At 37.1% G+C, this 18,914-nt stretch overlaps 1 protein-coding gene across 4 annotated transcripts in view; it reads left to right on the top strand.

Annotated features, from left to right (window-relative positions):
- The window catches only part of BEGAIN (brain enriched guanylate kinase associated), a 169,165-nt gene extending 155,550 nt beyond the window's left edge, over positions 1-13,615 (top strand). For all 4 annotated transcript variants that reach the window (XM_087952174.1, XM_087952173.1, XM_087952175.1 and 1 more), the window contains 2 exons: positions 5,773-5,856; positions 11,291-13,615. In XM_087952174.1, the coding sequence (XP_087808300.1) occupies positions 5,773-5,856; positions 11,291-12,646 (1,440 nt within the window). In that variant the 3' untranslated portion in view covers positions 12,647-13,615. The remainder of the gene's footprint in view (positions 1-5,772; positions 5,857-11,290) is intronic.
- Positions 13,616-18,914: the final 5,299 nt, after the last annotated feature.

The following is an 18,914-nucleotide window of genomic DNA, read 5'->3' as shown; positions in this document are numbered from 1 at the left end:
ACTTGTACTACACTTATGAACAGAACACTTATTTTACTTATTTTAGCAAAACATGTTGTTTTTTTCTAATAAATGGGGGAATGATCTCAGTATCAAATGGAGCCACCTCATTAAATTCTAATTATATGTTATACACTGGTCAAATGTTCTAAATGTTGCTTTTTTTGTCCAGAAAAAGACATAGTTGGCACCCAACCAAACCTGACAACGGGCTTTTCTGGCTACAGAGGTATAACAATTATAATTGGAGGAACATCTTCAAACTATCTGTTATGTCTGAGCATGTTCAGCCTTACCAAGAACAAAACTTAAAGCATGAAAGTAATTCTGTTACATTCCAATTACCCCAAATAAGCCATCCATAAATTCTCCATCTTGTAATTCTCCATTCACTCCCAGTTTATGTGACGATCTTCAAGCTAAAACATATGAAGAAAGGTTGCAGGAATTAGTTACGTTTAGTCTAGTGGAAAAAAGGCCTAGGGGCGACATAACAATGTTCCAACATTTGATGAGCTGCCACAAAGAAGACGAGGTCAGCCTATTTTCCAAAACACCAGAAGGCAAGACAAGAAGCAATGTATGGAAACTAATCAAGGAGAGAAGCAACCTAGAGCTAAGGACAATGGGAACAATAAACCAGTGGAACAGCTTGCCTTCAGAAGATGTGGGTGCTTCATCACTTGAGGCTTTAAAAAAAAAGATTGGACAACCACTTTTCTGGAATGTTATAGGATTCCCTGCTTCAGCAGGGGGTTGGGTTAGAAGACCTCCAAAGGCCCTTCTAATTCTGTTATTATGAAAGCATCCAGTCTCTGATTCAGAACTATCTGTTTGACAATATTCAGGTTTACTTTCCCTTAAAATAATTTTTATGGGATCAGTTAACTTTAACAATGGGTTACCTTCTTTTATATAGAATTTTAATTGGCAAACATTTAATTAAATGTTTTCCCCAATGCTCTCATGACTTTCATTTCATCAGTGAAGCCTTCCTTATTGGTTCATATCAAGTCAATGATTTGACTACCCTCTGAAGGAGAAAGCAAAAGAAATCAGTAATTTCCTGGGAAGACAATGCTTGGCCAAGTTTGTTATCCAACAAATGCTAGGAAAATTAAAAATCCCCATCACTACCATCCCATGTCTTCTTGGAGGAAGAGTAATTTGCTCCTGAAAAGCATCATCCCCATCTTCTCCTTGATTAGGCAGGTAATAGTGTACTGCTTTTATTCATCCCTCCATATATATTAACCCAGATGCTCTTTAGAGCATCACCAAATGAATTCATTCACTTCAATTTCTACGTAGGCATAGATGCCTTTATTTACCATGCAGCTTCTTTTTTTACTGCTTTTACATCTTTGAACTAACTGTATCTTTTCGTTGTTATATTCCAGACATGGAGGTCATCCCATCAGCTTTCTGCTACATATATATTAAATAATACATATTATAAAATGCATGAATATTATGAGCCAGTCTTTCTGATTTTTTATTTAATGGTTTACTAGGACAATGTTCTTCCTTATTTTTAGTGTACAAGTCATTATCTGATATCAATACTATATATTTTCTTCTCTAATCTCCATAGGATTCAATTTAAGCCCTTCTGACCAAGCTCATCAGTTTTAGGCCAACTCATTTTTTTTCAGACCTTCTAAGACAGAGGTCTCCAACCTTGGCAACTTTAAGACTTGGGGACTTCAACTCCCAGAATCCCTCAGCCAGCTTTGCTGGCTGAGGGATTCTGGGAGTTGAAGTCCCCAAGTCTTAAAGTTGCCAAGGTTGGAGACCTCTGTTCTAAGATATAATTCATTTTGTGTCAAGAAACTTATGCTGATCATCAAGCTTATGATTTAGGAAGTCAAATCTAACACAACTTGCACTGCCAGTTATTCTTTGGCAATATTCTTCTTTCTGTTTACAATCCTTTTCCCTCTTCCTTCCTAGATGTTCGATGTCCCTAATGATGTAAAATGTTGCACTTTTTCTCAACCTCCACATGGATTAGCAGGAAGTAATAATTGTTAGCAGATTTATTAACTCCTGGAAGTTATTCTGTTGCATTCTGATCCATGCTCTGGTTCCAAAGAAATTAAAGTCTAAGCAATACACATTTATTTTAGTTTCTCAGAACTGTGAATCATGTATGTTCTTCAGTGATCTTCCATCCCGTTTCCTATTCAGCAATATCCTTTTCTCCCTTTGAAGATTCTAACTTATTTCTTTTAGTTCCGATGACCCATCGTATTTTCAATGTAACATATAGTTCAGTTCTTACTTTGCATTGATCCCCACCAACTCATTATACTCAACATTGAATACTGTAATCTTTTCTCCATCCTTTTTTCTGAAAATAAAATGGCATATCAGAAGAAGCTTTTCATCATTGAGGAATATTTGTAGAGATTTTTATAGAAGTTCTTTTCTGCTTGAAAAAAATAGTCTACCAGGAGATTAATAGAAAAATTGCAAACTGATTAGCAGTTTCATCAACAATCAAATAGTTGATACAGACAAGCAGACGCTGTTCTGTGTAGTAGTAATTTTTCATGGAGTCCTTGATGCTCTTTGGGCTCTCTGAGCACCAAGCAACAACCAAGGACCAAGAGCATCAAAGTTCTTGACAATTCAACTTTGAGCTACGTATATTCTCTTCTATTGGAAGAATTTTATGTGAAATGACTCCCTAGCCTGGTAACCCATAAGTAAATGTGGGTTGCATTTGTCAGAACTCGTTAAGACTAAAATTCATCTATAATTCTGTTTTCCAAGTTTACATGATTTCACTTGGTTGCCAAGCTCAGATTTGCCTGAAATCTCCTTGATGTGTCAAAGTTATATTATGAGAGAGAAAGAGTTCCAAGCTTCAAATTTTAGACCTCCTCTTCCCATATCTTGGCTGCTCTTTTCTCAGGCTGAAGTTCTCTGCCATGTCATTTAGCCCTTGTGTACCAACAGTTTTTCCTGAGCATGAGAATCAGAAATTATTATTTCATCAACTTCAACCATTTTGTTATTAAACAATTGGTCAACCTTAGTCAGTGTAAGGATATAGTTCCTTTCTTACAACCATGGCAGGTTAAATCCATTGCTTTTTCTCTGTTCCTTTCTCACATTTCAGTGGAGATCGAACTTGGAGGCCAGCAGTGGCTGGCTCTTTGATAAATGATACCCATGTGCAGGGAACTGCTGGTTTACAGTTCATTTCTTATAATATTTCCCCAATGTCATGGTAGGTGCAACTTCTAGAAACTTCAGTCTCAACAACCGAATAAAGGTGCCAGAGTTAGGCTACTATACATTATCGTGAATCCATTTATTTTTAGAATGGGATGCTTTGGCAAAAACCACAAGAGCCTTCATGCAGAATTAATTTAGATATTCACCATAGTTTTCATGCACAACTCAAGTTGTTTGTGTGGATATTCTTTGTACATTAGAACACATTGTTAAAGGCAGACAGAAATTCTTCTATGCTCAAGTGAGTCATTATTCCTGATTTCCAAACTTTTTTGTTTTTTGAGGGAAAGCCATTTTTACAAACAATGACAATCTCAATTTAACCAATAAATTAAAATAAGAATATAGCTGTAAGCATAAACCTGTTGAGTGGCAAGGAGCAATTTATATTATGATGACCAATTCTCTATTGATTGGAGGAATTCAGAGGAAACCATCTTCATTAGATGGTTGTCCAGCAAAAGAGCATCTATCATTTATATAAATGGATCCATCATCAAAACGCTCTTATCTTAGGAGATTTTTCCTTACATTCTGCCAAAATCTGCCTTCCTATAATTGTTCTAGCTCTACAGGAATCGAAAGAATGTGCTTCAGAGAAAAAGATTTATATGTGTCCTTTACCCAATAACTGGGTTTGGTGCTGGCTTTACTCAATTGGGACATCTACACAAGTATCATCATGTCAGGAATTCACATTACAGTTATTAATTGTGTCTGTAGCTATACAGGAGAAACAAAGAAATTATGTTTAAATGATAGACAGAATATTTATATTTTATACAAACCATTCTACAAGGTATGAATTTTATCAAAAGGTCAAGTGAAATTATCTCCAGATTTCAATTTCATGAAAATACCATTTAAACCCATTTTATGTGTAAATCAACCCAGCATTTTTGGTGACAACAATAAATAATATTTTCAGAGCAAAATCAAGTGTTTGAATTTATTTGAATGGAAACATTCTGAGAGCTACACTGATTAAAGCAAACAGCATCAGTCTGTACTTTGAGAGCAACATAGAAATGTTCAAACTTGGCTCAAGACTTTTTTTTATATTTTTGTTTGTCATGCTTTGTGCATGTTAAGTAAGATAATTTGAACAGCACAATTGTATCTATGTACTCAGTAAAACTCAGTGAATTGGATGAGGTTTACTATGCATTAAATGCCATAATAGGGGTTATCAGTAAATTCACAGAAGAAAAGTTTTTCATACCACCATCTCTCTACAGTCACTGAACTCCTAAAGAACTTGCTTAGGAGACTTGTAGACTCCACTTAAACCAAGCAGGAAACTGGCAGAACTGGTAGAATACAGGTTTGCTCATAATCAAGCTGCAGTGTTAATAAATTCCTGTATTTACAGAAGATTTTTTTGTCCATTTCTTCCGCTGGACCTGGATTCCCATATTGGTCAGGAAAGCTACTGACTTTTCGGGGGGGCGGGGGAGAATCAGGAGCCAGTAGTAACTATCGATGGAAGATATGGAAGTCTTAGAATTGGAAGGAGCCTTTTCAGCTATTCATTCCAACTCCCTGCAGAAATGTTCCTTTTGTGTTTTTCCTTAATTTAATTTAGGCTCCTCCAAGTAATTGCATTCTTGGACCAAACTGAGATCTTTGTAAATAACTAACATTTTAGATTGTATCTAAAGAAAGAAAAAAAATTGTAAATGTGTTTAATGTGCATGGGTTTTTTTCCAGCCAAATCAGTTTTCATATGAACAACCACCATACAAATGGCATTTGAATAGATCAATAGCTGGGCAGCTTAATTGAAAATATATTGCAATTAAGCTGCTAGGTTACTAGTATCACCCCTTTCACTAAATTGCTGAGCAGGACAGGAATATACTTCCTATACCCCTGAGAGTCAATATGTATTCCCACATCTTTCCAGATCGTTGCCATTCAGTTTTATGAACACCATAAGTAAATAGGGAAAAAAAACATTTGAATTAAAGATTGCCCATATTTTCTGTGATGCAATCATGTATCCAAGTGGCCTTTAATCAGTGTTTCTTTCATTTTTTCAAAATAAGCATTTATAGAGACAGCAAAAATCTTAATCTATAAAAAGAAAAATAATGAAATTGGATTTGTGGAAATGTCATTGTTATACTCATTTTGAAAATTGAAGTTGCTAGATAGAATAATAACAGGCTTAAGTTGACATTCAATTGTATTTTTATTGCATTGCATAATTATGTGTAATACAACCATAATTGTCTTGGTCAATGAGTTACTTCTGACTTCTATTTATTATTGTTCTACTTGGGAGGATGACAATAAATTCATGGAGACTTCTTATCCCTTTAAAATGAGATATTTGAGAGCGTGGACATTGTCCAGTACAACCTTCCAGATTCGTGAAGGCATCTGGAAAAACCTTTTGTTATCACATCATCATTGGGATGAAATTTTAAATTTATTCTGTTCTTTCTCAGATCTCTGATGGCAGCTTTTGGGATGTTGTGGTAGAACTAATAATTTTAAATATCATTTTATGTTATTTTTCAGGAACTCTATAGAAAGGATTGCAATTTAGCTGCTCAGCTGCTCCAGTGTAGCAAGAATTACGACAGGGCGCATAAGCTTTCTGAGGTAACATAAATAAATATATCAGTAAAACTCATCAGTGTGCTTGCTATCAAGGCCTAATTCTTCTTTGCAAGAACTGTGAGATGGAGACATCAGGATGGATGCTCTGATGCAGTGCCTAGGCAAGAAATAGGCAGCAGAGGGAGAAGTAACCAAGGAACCCAAGGGCAAGTCCATGTTCACTATCATGAGAAGGTCACTAAGATATAATGACCTGACAGTAACATTCACTTACTGGGATGGAGAAGAGAATTTGGGTGAGATCCTAAATTGAAACAACTGGATGACAAAGTACTAACGATGGGTGGATATTAATGCAACCATGATTGAGGCCAATAGCTGCAAGGCCAAGATGCAAGAATGAAGAATGTTCAAGAAGTTCCATGTCTCCTGTACATTATTTGGATTTGCTTATATTGTCATAAACAAACTTCCATGGATTCTAGGCTGCTTAAAATCATTAAAACAATCCAATCGCTCAGCTGCACCCCCTCCTAATAGTGTTATATGGTGAATTGGGATTTTTCTTACCACAAACTCTGCAGAAAAGGATATCCTGAGTGTTACTAGAGTAGAGGCTATCCCAGACTCAACTGCCAAGCTGTAACAGTGGAAATAGTGGAAAATTCAGTATTTTGCCTGCAGCAACAAAATATTTAAGGACATTGTACCCAATAACATACTATATATCTGCATATCCATTTAGCTATTCTTGTGAACCTCCCAAAAGTATCTAATTCACAAGTTTTGGAGACATGAAGTACTTTTCTAGACTTATCTAAAAATCTAGCTTTGCCCAACTGTACTCCTCTAGATGATTATGGCAATTTTGGATTCTAGAAGTTGGAGCCCTGCCATATGTGGAAAGCATCTGTTCAGTATAGTTCAGCAATTCCTAGAGATCAGCAGTTTTGTCTTTGAACTAGGAACCTGTCAAAGCATCATATGAAGTGCCTGGGCACATGTGTATATGTGTATCTGCAGAGGCACAGACATATGCCTATACATCTACTTAGATATAATTCTGATTTTGGCATTCTTGTGCAAGATCTTTCAACCTCGTGAGATTTCAGTGCTTTGTTTGTTTTCTTTTATTTTGCTATGGAGCAGCCAGGATGCCTTTTGAGGGTCCTGCAGACATCTCATTGCTGTGCTTGCGTAACCTACTTAACCAGGTCAGTTAAAGACCTAACAATTACATTTGCACAGTATGCTCATTTGAAATCTAAATGGCAGTTTTAAAAAAATCCTAATTAAACTTGAAAAGGGAAAGAAATAAGAAATAAAGAATGAATAAAAATCTTAACCATTAAGCTTTTGCGATATGATTTTTTTTAAAAATGCTATGCATTCTTCATATTAGACTCAGTCTTGTTTATTTCATGTTTAGTTCAAAAGTCATAGAATTTATTTATTTGTTTATTTGTATCCGTTTAAAGAATGCCCAACTGCAGATTACGCCGGGCATTATACATAATTAAAAGGGGGGAAAACAATAAAAAATAAATGGATGATATGCATCTGGAAAGACTAAATACAACAAAATCAACTAAATACCTAACAAAAACTCACAGGGCTCACTCGCCATCTTGTCCTAAAGTCAGAGAAAATAGCTATGTTTTCAGTACTTTACAGAAATTCATCAGTGTGTTCAAATCTTGGGGTGAATGCTATTCCAGAGGGCAACGCTGCAACAGAGAAAGCACACTAGATGACATTGTTTCATAGATGAAACATGAAGCATATCATTCTGCCATATTGTACAGGTCAGGCAGAAATAATTGTCAGTCGGCAGTCTCTCAGATAACCAGGCCTTTAGCCCTGAAGGCCTTTACAGGTGGTAAACAATAGCTTGAATTGAACCCGAAATTCAATTGGCAACCCAATACAGCTCATGGAGCAGTGGTTTCCCATGGCATATTGAGGCATGCTCATTACTGCCCACACTGTCCCATTTTGGAACAGTTCTAGCTTCTAAGTGGTTTTCAGGGGCAATGTCATGCTAAATGCATTATAACCCTGCAATCATAAGGTGACTAGGACATGAGTGATCGTCTGAAGGGCCTTCGGGTTGAGTGCAACCAGTGCACTAGATGGATATTGTGAATATACCAAATTGTGTACCATTCTCAAATGGTGGTATGCTGCCCCACCCAAGATGAGACAGGGAAGCTCCCCAGGACCAGAGGGCCTGAATATTCAGTCACTTGGTCTTGTCAGAATTGGGCCTAAGACTGTTCCTTACCCTCCAGATTTTCAGAGTCTTCAAATAGAACAAAGCAACATTTGGGTGGTCCAGGGACAAGACATGCTGTCCACTTTATCAGGAATCATAAACATATTTAGTTTCAAAATTTCCTCAGCTAATGGAGAGCTAATAATATTACAAAGAAGTGTGTCAAATATTAGTGATACCTTAACACTATAAAAAAAGAAGAATCCAGCCTCTAGTTCAATCTTTTTCTCAGCCTCTGACTTTTACTCTGCAAAGATGAATAAATGTTGAAGATTTAACTTAACTGATTCATGTACCAAACCAAATTCATTGATAATCCTTATTCTCCCATTCTGAAAAATTAGAAGAGCTTTTCTTGCCCCATTATACTACCATCCTGAGCCTCTAAATGTATTTTAATATAAGAATCTTGAAAATAGCAAATAACACAAGAACATGAGAGAGAGAGCCCCAAGAACTCCACAGTTAATATCTATGCCAGGTGTATTAAAGGAAAAGAAACCATGTGTATGCATAGCTATCAATTTTTGAAGAGCTCCTAGAACACACAGTCCACATATGATGACCATGTGCCCTCTTCTGGCATCTTATTAAAGACAAGATAAATGTTTTCAATCTTTTTGGATAGATACGGGGAATTTACAATTACTAAATAAGTACCTAAATTCAAGTTTTGTGTCTTATTGCAATTCTTTCACTCTTTAATTATCCTATAATCAGAGGTGGTATTCAGCAGGTTCTGACCAGTTCTGGAGAACCGGTAGCAGAAATTTTGAGTAGTTCGGAGAACTGGCACACACCACCTCTGACTGGAAATTTTATAGTATCTTTCCCCCTGCCACGCCTACCAAGCCATGCCCACAGAACCAGTAGTAAAAAAAAAAATTGAATCCCACCACTGCCTAAAATCCCTCAAAATCTACAATTTAAGGCATTGTTTTGAACTGATAAAAATAGCCCTCATCCTATGACTGGTGACTTCATAATCAAACTTACGATGGACCCCCCCCCCCCAAAAAAAAAGACTTATAATCCAGTTTCAGAGTTCTGATATCCCCCTTCTGCAGCGACATGATTACATTCCACATGTTCTAATACAATCACCTGGATTTACAGTGTTTGCAGCCCTCTGAGATTCCATGACCATAGTTTATGACTTTTTTCCCCCGAAACTGGTTTTTACTTCTGGTTTCTGGCAAAACTGCCCCATAGGGAGCAATAGGTTCACTTAACAATCACAACATTTGCTTAAACGATTGCAACATTCACTTTATGAATTCCATGTTCACTTGTCAACTACACACACACCCCAAAGTCATAAAATTGGGTCTAGTCATGTGGTGTTGCGCTGTATGACCATCACAGCATACAGCAGTAATTGTGGGATTCAGTTATGGCTTAACTCAAGGAGTATCCATATCATCCACAAACATAAGAGAGAGGGGGGCAAAAATATGAATGTTGGCTGAAAGGGGGGAAAAAAGTCAAGAATTGATTAGTATCGGAATAGGAACACACCTATTCATGAAGTTGCTAGGAGTTAAACGTGATCAAGGGAGATTTTACCTTTCCCCACTCTGTTGAAGTCAGGCATCACCAGGGAGATCTAGTACAGCCTTGGAATCCAATCGGAGATGGTGGGGTGGGGGAATTGCATCAATAAAATTGTGCATCCCTAGTCAATATTATTTGCTTTTTAATTGTTAGCATAATCACCCGGATAGACCTCCTTCATAAATTAATTTTGAAAACGATCCCAAATCACTGGGTTATAGCACCATTTTATGTCTGATTGCCAGGCTGGAAGTCTCACTGGGATTTAAGGTGGGTTTTTTTTCCCCAAGCAAAACTACTTGTAGGATTACAGACTTAGTTTTGTGGAGTCACAGAAAATCAATATGGGAGTCTTTGGACTTCTGGGCCCTAAGTTAGCTTTCAGGTTGCATGTTTTGTCACCATCTCGTTCTTCATTACAGCTGAGAAAATGAGAACAGCCTGCTTTCATGGCTTCATAGCCTATGAAGGATATGGTTGCAGTACGTGTGAAGTGCATGCTGCTATGCTGCAGATGTTCATATACCATAAGATTGGGCTTTGGGGGGAGATCGGGGATATTGAGTTATCTTGTTAAAAAAATGGTATGGCCATATCAAAATATTTTTAATTTGCTTTCTTTGCCAAGTGCTGTAACTTGTCTTTATGTTGACAGTGACGGATTATCAAGATGAATGCATTTTGTTAGAACTCAATTCCATTAGCACATCACACTTGCAAAAAGCTTCTTTACAAGTAGAAGATCTAGCTATCATAGAACTCTGCCCTATTGATTTATTGCGGTTCTGAAATGAATGCTTTTTCCTGAAACTACATTTGGCCTTATTGTAGTACAGCTGTACCAAAGTCTTATTCTTGCTATTTGGAATTTATGCTCAGAGCCATTGCAGAGTCCAACATTTAGGGCATCTTGTTAGGCAAATTGAAAGGGGCACTTCAGGTTGCTGTGTGTGGTAGCCTCCTTAATGTTTCTTTTAAGTTTCAAATGGAGGACAGCATTGTCCTTGCCACACAATCTTTCCTCTGCGCCCAGAACTTGCCTGCTATTTGTGTATTTAAAAAACAAAACAGGTTCAATTGCAAGTCCAGTCAGCTTCTGCCAGTGGAATAAGCAGTGCTGTTTTTCCCCTTAAGGCTTCTTTAACCTAGCTTGAAATTATTGCTCACAATCATGTCAATGAGAAATAACTTTATGTCACAGGAACAAGCTTATTTTGACAGTGGAAGTAAGGGGAAATACAGCCAGCAATCCTCAAGTTTAATATTGATCGTTAATTTGTAAACATGTCTTCCTTATTTAACGGTAATTTGTGTGTATGGTATATTAGTGCATTGATATCAATCAAAAAAAGACAAAGATTCATAAATTTAAACATCTGAATGTTAAACATCTTCCCTCTATGAGGCAGGACAGCATATAAACAAGTAACAAATAGCTAACTCCTTTAGTCAACCAGGGCAATCTGCCATGTTTGAACGTCTGAGTTAATAATTCATTCATGATAGGAGCTTTTTTATTTATTATTGTTTTCTTTCACTTTTAAAGCCACATTTGTAGGCTTCAATAACTGGGATTTCTAGATCATAAGCTTTAGTGTTGACAATCCTTTTATATATTTTTCTTCTCCTTCCCTACATTTATTTCAGCTGCCAGTTGAATTTCAGGAACGTGTCAGCCTCCACCTAGAAAAGCATGGATGCAGCCTCTCGGTACCTCTGTGTCATACATCATTTGCCGATAACATACCAACTTGTGTCATTGCAAAAGTCCTGGAAAAGCCTGATCCAAACAATCTTTCTCCCCATATATCAAGCCCATCAAGCAGAGATCTTGCCTTCCAGGAATCTCTTGGAAAACTTGGCCAAAGACCTCAGTACAAGTCCGACATTTACTGCAGTGATACAGCTCTTTACTGCCCTGAGGAAAGAAGGCGGGAGAGAAGGCAGAGTGTAGACATGCAAGTAAAGGGCGTTGGGTTCTTGAGATCTCAGAATTCCACTGACAGCACAGTTGAAGAAGATGGCTTCCATTCCAGCTTCTCTCATGAAGCTTTTCCAGAATATGTTACCTCTCTACCTACTTCTAGTTCTTACTCCAGCTTTAGTGTAACATCTGAGGAGAAGGAGAATGCCCAAGCTAGCACTTTGACAGCCTCCCAGCAAGCCATTTACCTGAGCAGCCGCAATGAGATGTTTGAAAGAAAGCCATCTTCAGGTTATGAGCAAGGGAGTCCAAGATTTGCCAAGGCTAAATCTATTCAGCACATGGAGCTGGCAGATGACAATGAGAACTCCCCTACTTTCACTAGGACTATGTCACCTTACGCAGGCGAGCCTTATCATTTCTCGGCCATAACAACTCAACAAGCTTTAGCATCACAGAAGATGCGCAGTGAAAGCAGGAACTCCCATTTGTCAGAAGAAGATCTACCTGGACAATGGAGACAGCTTAGTGTGGAAGATATTGGTGCATATTCTTACAGGAACAGTGGTAGGCTTTCTCCCTGCAGCTTTTCAGAGCAGTATTACAGAAGTCCTATAAAGAAAGGAGACAGTCGATCAAGTCCCATTTATGCTAGTTACAAAGGTGATAGCTTCTCAGAGGGAGATGATATTTGTCAAAGTAGACTTGTGGACTCTTGCTTCCTGAGGACAGACAGTGGTCTGAATATTGACATAAGTACCAGTTGGTCCTCTTATAAAGCAAAAGAACTGAGGGACAAAAAAAGTGAACGAATCACAGTCCAGGTGTGCAGTAGCAAAAGCATTGATGGGAGTCCTGTGTTGAAAAGAGAATATGTTGACGTTAGTCCAAACAGTTCAGCTGAGTCCCTCAACCATAGTTCTATGGAGGCTTCAGAGATCCATCAGTCTTCCATTGAGCAAGGAAGCCATTCAAGCCTCCGTAGCAAGCAGCAGCAGTTTCAACGGACTGGAAGTACAGGCTTAAGTCGAAAGGACAGCCTCACAAAAGCACAATTGTATGGAACCCTCCTTAATTGAAACATCTTCCAAAGTTGCAATAAGGAGATAGAATGAGACAGAACAGCAACTATGATGACATTTGACATGTCCAGACCTGTAGGTTTCTGAGAATATGAATATTATATGTATATGTATACATATATACATGCACATGTATGTATATACACACACACACACATACACACACACATATATATATATACATACACATGTGTGTGTATGTATATATACAGAGAGAGAGACAGACAGAGACAGAGAGAACATACACATACAAACAGTCACAGTGGTACTGTTTTAAGCAGGAAAAATGATAAAACCTGATAAACGGAAAGAAAAATATTACAAGACACTTTTCACATACAGTAATGACTTTTCCATTTTGGATACTAACCCTTTGCCCACTTTTATAACCTAATATATTTTTATAAACAAAACGGTATTTATTAGATTATCCTTAGTACTCTCAAGCACTTTGAGTGACATTTTTTGTCCCCTTCAAGTAAGTTTCTTATTTATTTTTTGTGCATGAGGCCACATGTGCCTAAATTCTTGGAGGAAAAGGGTTAAAAGAGAAAGAGGGAGCGAGAGAGAGAAAAAGAAGGGGAAAACTTTTGCAAGGACAAAACAGACCCTATAAGATTTTAAAACGTAGATTGTGTGCAGTGCAAGATAAACAAGGATGTGATATTATAAAGAAATCTATTTTTAAATGAAATGGAATCAAAACAAACCACAAAGTTATTTAATACATATGTATTTAGGACAATAAAACTGGGGGGAAATGAATGCACAAAGTGATACAGATATTTTGGTTTGTCTATCCCATTGTGTTTCAGCTTCCCCACACTGTACACTACCTCAAAATTAATTGAGGGGTTCTTTGGTCACTTATTTTTCTGTAAGCTTGCATTTATATCGTCTCAGCTGCATGGAGTGTCACAACTAGTACTGTATTTTGCATTACTTAATAAAAGGCACCAGTGAAAATGTTTTGATTTTTTTCTCATTAAAAGATGTTACTGTGGTGGATTCAATGGTTAAGCTATATACAAAACATATGGTACTTATGCTTCATCAGGGCTGTCACTCATGGCCTGTGGGCCAGATGCATCACACACTGGCCACGCCCATGCCCTGTTTATGAAGGAAACAGATCACGATACGTCTGATGATGTGAGTTTGACATCCCTGGACTAGAGCACAATCTGTAATATCAAGAAGGAATTTTCTTCTTGCATAATTGGATGCATTGGATCTATGTCTGACCCAGAGCTCTTCAGCTGCCTCACAAAACTCCTAAAATCTGCCACTCATCCTCTAGCAATCATCACTAATTTTTTTTCCTGCCACCATGAAATGTATTGCTGCTGCTATTGGTCTACCTATGGACTTACATATCATTTTGCTTCCATTTTTGAGTATCTAAGGTTTGACTAAATACCTCCTTTGTTTCTGTAACCTCTGGATGTATGCTCTTGATTAAAATGAGCATCGGATTAATTGGTGAAGTTCCTCAAAATTATTTTTAATGTTGAGATGCAGCATAAGATAATGGAAAGAGTTGGATTAAGGTTTCAAGGAAATCTTGATTCAAGTAATTGTTCAGCCCTGTAATCCCTTGCCAGCCTTAGGCAACTTCCTGTACCTTAGCTTAATTTATTGGGCAGGGATAGTTTTATGATGAAATGGATGAGTGCCAATTAGTCACTTATACATGTTAGAACGTTAATTGTTGAATTGTGTTTGTGATAAATGGATCATTGGGACCCTTTTGCTTAAAGGACAGGCGAAAAGCTTTTTTTTTTTTAAATCCAACATCCTGTTTTTCAAGAGAGGCTAAATACATCCCACTAGAGCAGGGGTCTCCAACCTTGGCAACTTTAAAATTTGTAGACTTCAACTCCCCACGTTCCTCAGCCAGCTTTGGGAGTTGAAGTCCACAAGTCTTAAAGTTGCCAAGGTTGAAGACCCCTGCTCTAGAACAGGGCTGTCAAACTCATGGCTCACAGGCTGGATGTGTCACATGCTGGCCACACCCACACCCAGTTTAGCATGGAGGAAAAGTCTTAATATGTCACATGACGCTGCCATGATGGCGTGTGTTTGACACCCCTGCTCTAGAAAGTGTGTAATTGGGAGACAAAGCCTGTAAGCCTTTCCAAGCAAGTTTTTCTAAAGGGAATACTACCTCTGGTCACAGTGGATTCTGCAACCATCATCTTAGATTCTGCGATACTGTTTTGTTCTTTCATTTTTAATTGAGACCTCTTTTAAGTATTGAAAACAGTTTAAAAGATTGTGTTCTTGTAAATACAAACTCAAAAATCATATGCACATTAATCAGGATATAATCTTCATTCCTTAATAATGCCTTGATTTGTGCCTATGGATAAGGACATTGTTTCAAATTAGATATATTTTGGTGATGGGTTCAGATATTATACTAAACCATGGTTTGCTTAATTGATCTGTTGCCTTACAGACTGAGTTAACAAAATATGCTAAACCATAAATTATAACTTACTGCCCTCGTGTATGGTTCACTCAACACACTAAGTCAAAAGTGGAAAAATAGCCTAATTAAGTGTATAAAGTGATCATATGCATATTTATAAATATATGGAATGTCAACAAACCATGTTTTTTTAAACTGCTGACTATCTAGTATTCAGTCTAATAAGAACAAAAATAACAGGAAGCTTTCAAGATGAGTTGTGAACATGATCAAAGGATTTAATGTAAATGGCATACAAGGAAAGTTGGAAGAAATAGTCTACAGTAGTGTGCATGGAAAAAAAGAAGTGAGACATTTTCAAATATTTTAAAGGTACACAAAATAGCAATTAAACCCTCTTTTTTGTCTCAGGCCCAGGACATCAAACATAAAAGAATGTGGAAGGACTGATAAAAACAGCTGTGTAAAATGTCTTTCTGTCATCTGCTGAAAAACATTGGGAAAAAGATTCTGCCTTTCCAAGGGAAGACAATTAGTACTCATTATATGAGGGGTATTAGTATTTGTTCAGATGACCAAGATAAGATCTTGACATAATTAGTAGCTGATCTATAACTGATCTATAAATGCCAAGGGCCATTAATTCTAAACCAGTCATTTCTAACCTTTTGCCCTAAGGCTCTTTTTTCAATGCTGAAACCTCACAAGATAACCACCTTTAATTTTTTTTAAAAAAAAACAACGGAAAGGCTGCCCTGTGTTCAGACCATAGATTCAGCCACTGATTTGGTTGATATAGACCCTAAAAAGGCTATTCTGAAAGGACCTGTTTTTAAATAAGTATTGGCTGCCCAAAGGCTTCTGAATGAGATACAAAATAGGTTATGAAACCCACATAACTCTGGTTAATCTTCCTGACATAACGTCTTCCTTTGCATGAACCCCACCACTCTTTAAGGTTTTGTCCTTGGCTGCCACCCATTCATCTGGTGGCATGAAATCGGACCTCCTCAGACATGGCCTCACTCTCTACCTGCCTTTAAGAAATTTGGGAGACACATCTTTGTTTGCTAGGCTCTTAGCTGTACATTAGTTTACTATTATTTTTGTTTGATTTTGGGCCAATCACGCACTCTCAGTCCAACCCAATCTCAGGGTTATTGTGAGGAAAATAAGGGGAAGGAGATATGTTGGGATATGTTTACTTCATTATTTGTAAAAGTAATAAAGGCAGGAGAAAAAATTATTTATTGAGTTTACATTGCTGCCTATTCGCCCATGGCGACTTGAGGCGGCTTACAGAATGTAAAACCATATTTAAAACGAAAATAACAATAAAAACTAACAAAATCAAATAAATTAATAAAGTACAATAGAACAAAATCTGAAAAAAATATCCATCTTCATTTAAATAGTATGAATTTAAGCAAATAAGATCATGTAACGTAAAAAGCCTTCCAAGCTAATGAAGCTCAATTGATTTCAGCTGGGCAACTCCAGTTTTGATTAAATCTGAATTCAGCCTGTTACAGGTCCAGATATTTATGACTTCTCTTGTGGAAGCCATTTCATCCTTGGGATGTTGCCAACGAGAGGGCCTTCAACTGATAAGCAACTTTTCACATCACTTGGGAGAAAGCTGAGATTAAACAAAGACATATAAATCAAATCTTAATAGATGTCTCTGATAAAGATTTAAAATCTGTTGACAGTTTCTCACATTGAATAATAACAGCTAAAGGTATTAAATGCATACTAATATGTACAAACAGTGCTCTTTCTAATAAAATGCTAGTTTTAAAAAAATTTCAAAATTGCAATTTAGCTCAGCTTTAAGGCATGCAGGCTTGGAAATCTAAATTTAACATTTGCCTCAGTTCATGGTTATAAAACATTCTGAGTTTGCCAACTGAAGCTGTTCCTATGGCATCAATCCGGTCAAAGCTAAATTTGGCATCCTTCCTTTGAGGATAGCTTCAGCTAATCTTGCTTTTCAATCAAGATATAGATTTTATCCAATTTGTCTGTGATTCAGCTTCTTTTTGTCCTTTTGCCTTTGAAAATCTCTTCCTTAAAGAACTTGACTACTATAATGAAAATTGATTGTTAATTTGTCAAGGTCAATATTTAATTCTTGGATCAATATATTTTCAGACTGGCTACAATTTGCAAATCACTTTGTGAAGAGAGCAGTCTGGATTTGTAAGGTATTTCATGGCAGAAGTTAAATATCAGTTGGTAATCCAAAATGTAATGCTTATGTGTGTGAATACAGTATATGGGTTATACTTGTGAACATATACATGCTGCAAGATGAAGGAAGAGAAAACCAAAAGGCAACTAAATATATTTGAGTATGAACCTTAATAGGGTTGCCAGAAAAGAATAAATAATCTTAAAGAGTTTGTGTACTCTGCAATACAAGTGGAAATACAAGAAATGAGGCTTTGCTATTACGAAAGTTAAATTGTTACCTTAAACACACCATCTAACTATATGGCTCAAATCATTGTGAGAATGAATATACACTTATTTATATCTGATTTGAGATTAATAATAGATTAGAGTTTGATTGAATGTGAAAGATAAAAATTTGTGGCTCTGAAATAGAAACCAAATGAAATTTAACCTCACAATGAACAACTTAAATTTAATCTAGAGTATAAATCATAAGTATGGTTCTGCCTAAGGCTGAATAAACCTGAATGTAATTGTACAGATTGATGAACAAACATTCTTTTTTATTTAACAAGAGAGTATAGCTTCTATCACAAGGACATAAATTGATGGACTTTAAGGTGAAAGGCAATGACATTTACTTGAGGCAAAGGAAATTAGACTGACAAAAGTGTTGCACCATCTTGATTCAAGTCCTCTGCTTTTGTAGCTGTTGTGATATCACATAATGTCTCTAGAGTAGAGCTTGCAATGCCACAATGCTGCTTTTGTCATGCGCTTCCCCAGACACATTTGGTGTACAGTTCAGGGGTCCATCTGAGTCTTGCTTGAAAAGCAGGTGGCAGCTGTACCTAGCTTTTGGATAAATTTATCATATACACCAATTGAACCTATTTCTCGTTATAGTGACTCCTGGCTTGTTTGGAAAAAAATAAGATATTGATACCTTCAAGTCAGTCAGTCATTATTCCTAGAAATGGCTGGGATAAATCCCTGTAATTTTCTTGCCAACATTTGTGGAACTAGTTTGCCATGCCTTCTTCCTAGGGCTAAGACAGAATACCTGGCCCCAAGTCACCTAGCTGGCTTTGTGCCTAAGACAGGACTAGAACTCATGATCTCTTTATTTGTAGCATTTAACCACTTATCATTGCAGTTTGCTCCACATGGAGCTGCCCTTGAAGACCATTCAGAAATGACAGCTGGTACATACTGCAGTATGAGTAGTTATGAGGATGCCTCAATATACCCACATAACCACTACTGTGACAACTGTACTGATTATTAATGGAATCTACATGCAATTCAAGGAGCTGGAAGTCACCTATCTGACGCAAATCTGGATATCTGAGGAAATGTCTGTCTCCAATTCTCTTTGGTCATTCTACAAACTACAAATCCAGATTGACATACTCTTGGTCCCATCAGTTGAGCAGTGTATTCTGATAAAGTGTAGAAGTCACATTTTGCAAGGTCTGACCTATGGAAGAGGGTGAAATTTAGCTGGTCTTGAATTAAACCCCACCCCCCATAGTAAAGATGTCTACAGGTTTAAAAAGTTGAGATGGTGGCCACAACAGTGCCTATACAAGCTCCACTTGCTTTATTATGTGCTTTTTGTGGGGCTGCCATCTTGATCTTTTTACCATACCT

The sequence above is a fragment of the Notechis scutatus genome, chromosome 1, assembly GCF_049901735.1.
Source record: "Notechis scutatus isolate UNSWTSFEM ecotype Mainland chromosome 1, rNotScu1.2, whole genome shotgun sequence".
NCBI lineage: Eukaryota > Metazoa > Chordata > Lepidosauria > Squamata > Elapidae > Notechis > Notechis scutatus.
The sequence above is the reverse complement of the archived record's forward strand: the minus strand, read 5'-3'. Positions and strand labels throughout refer to the sequence as shown.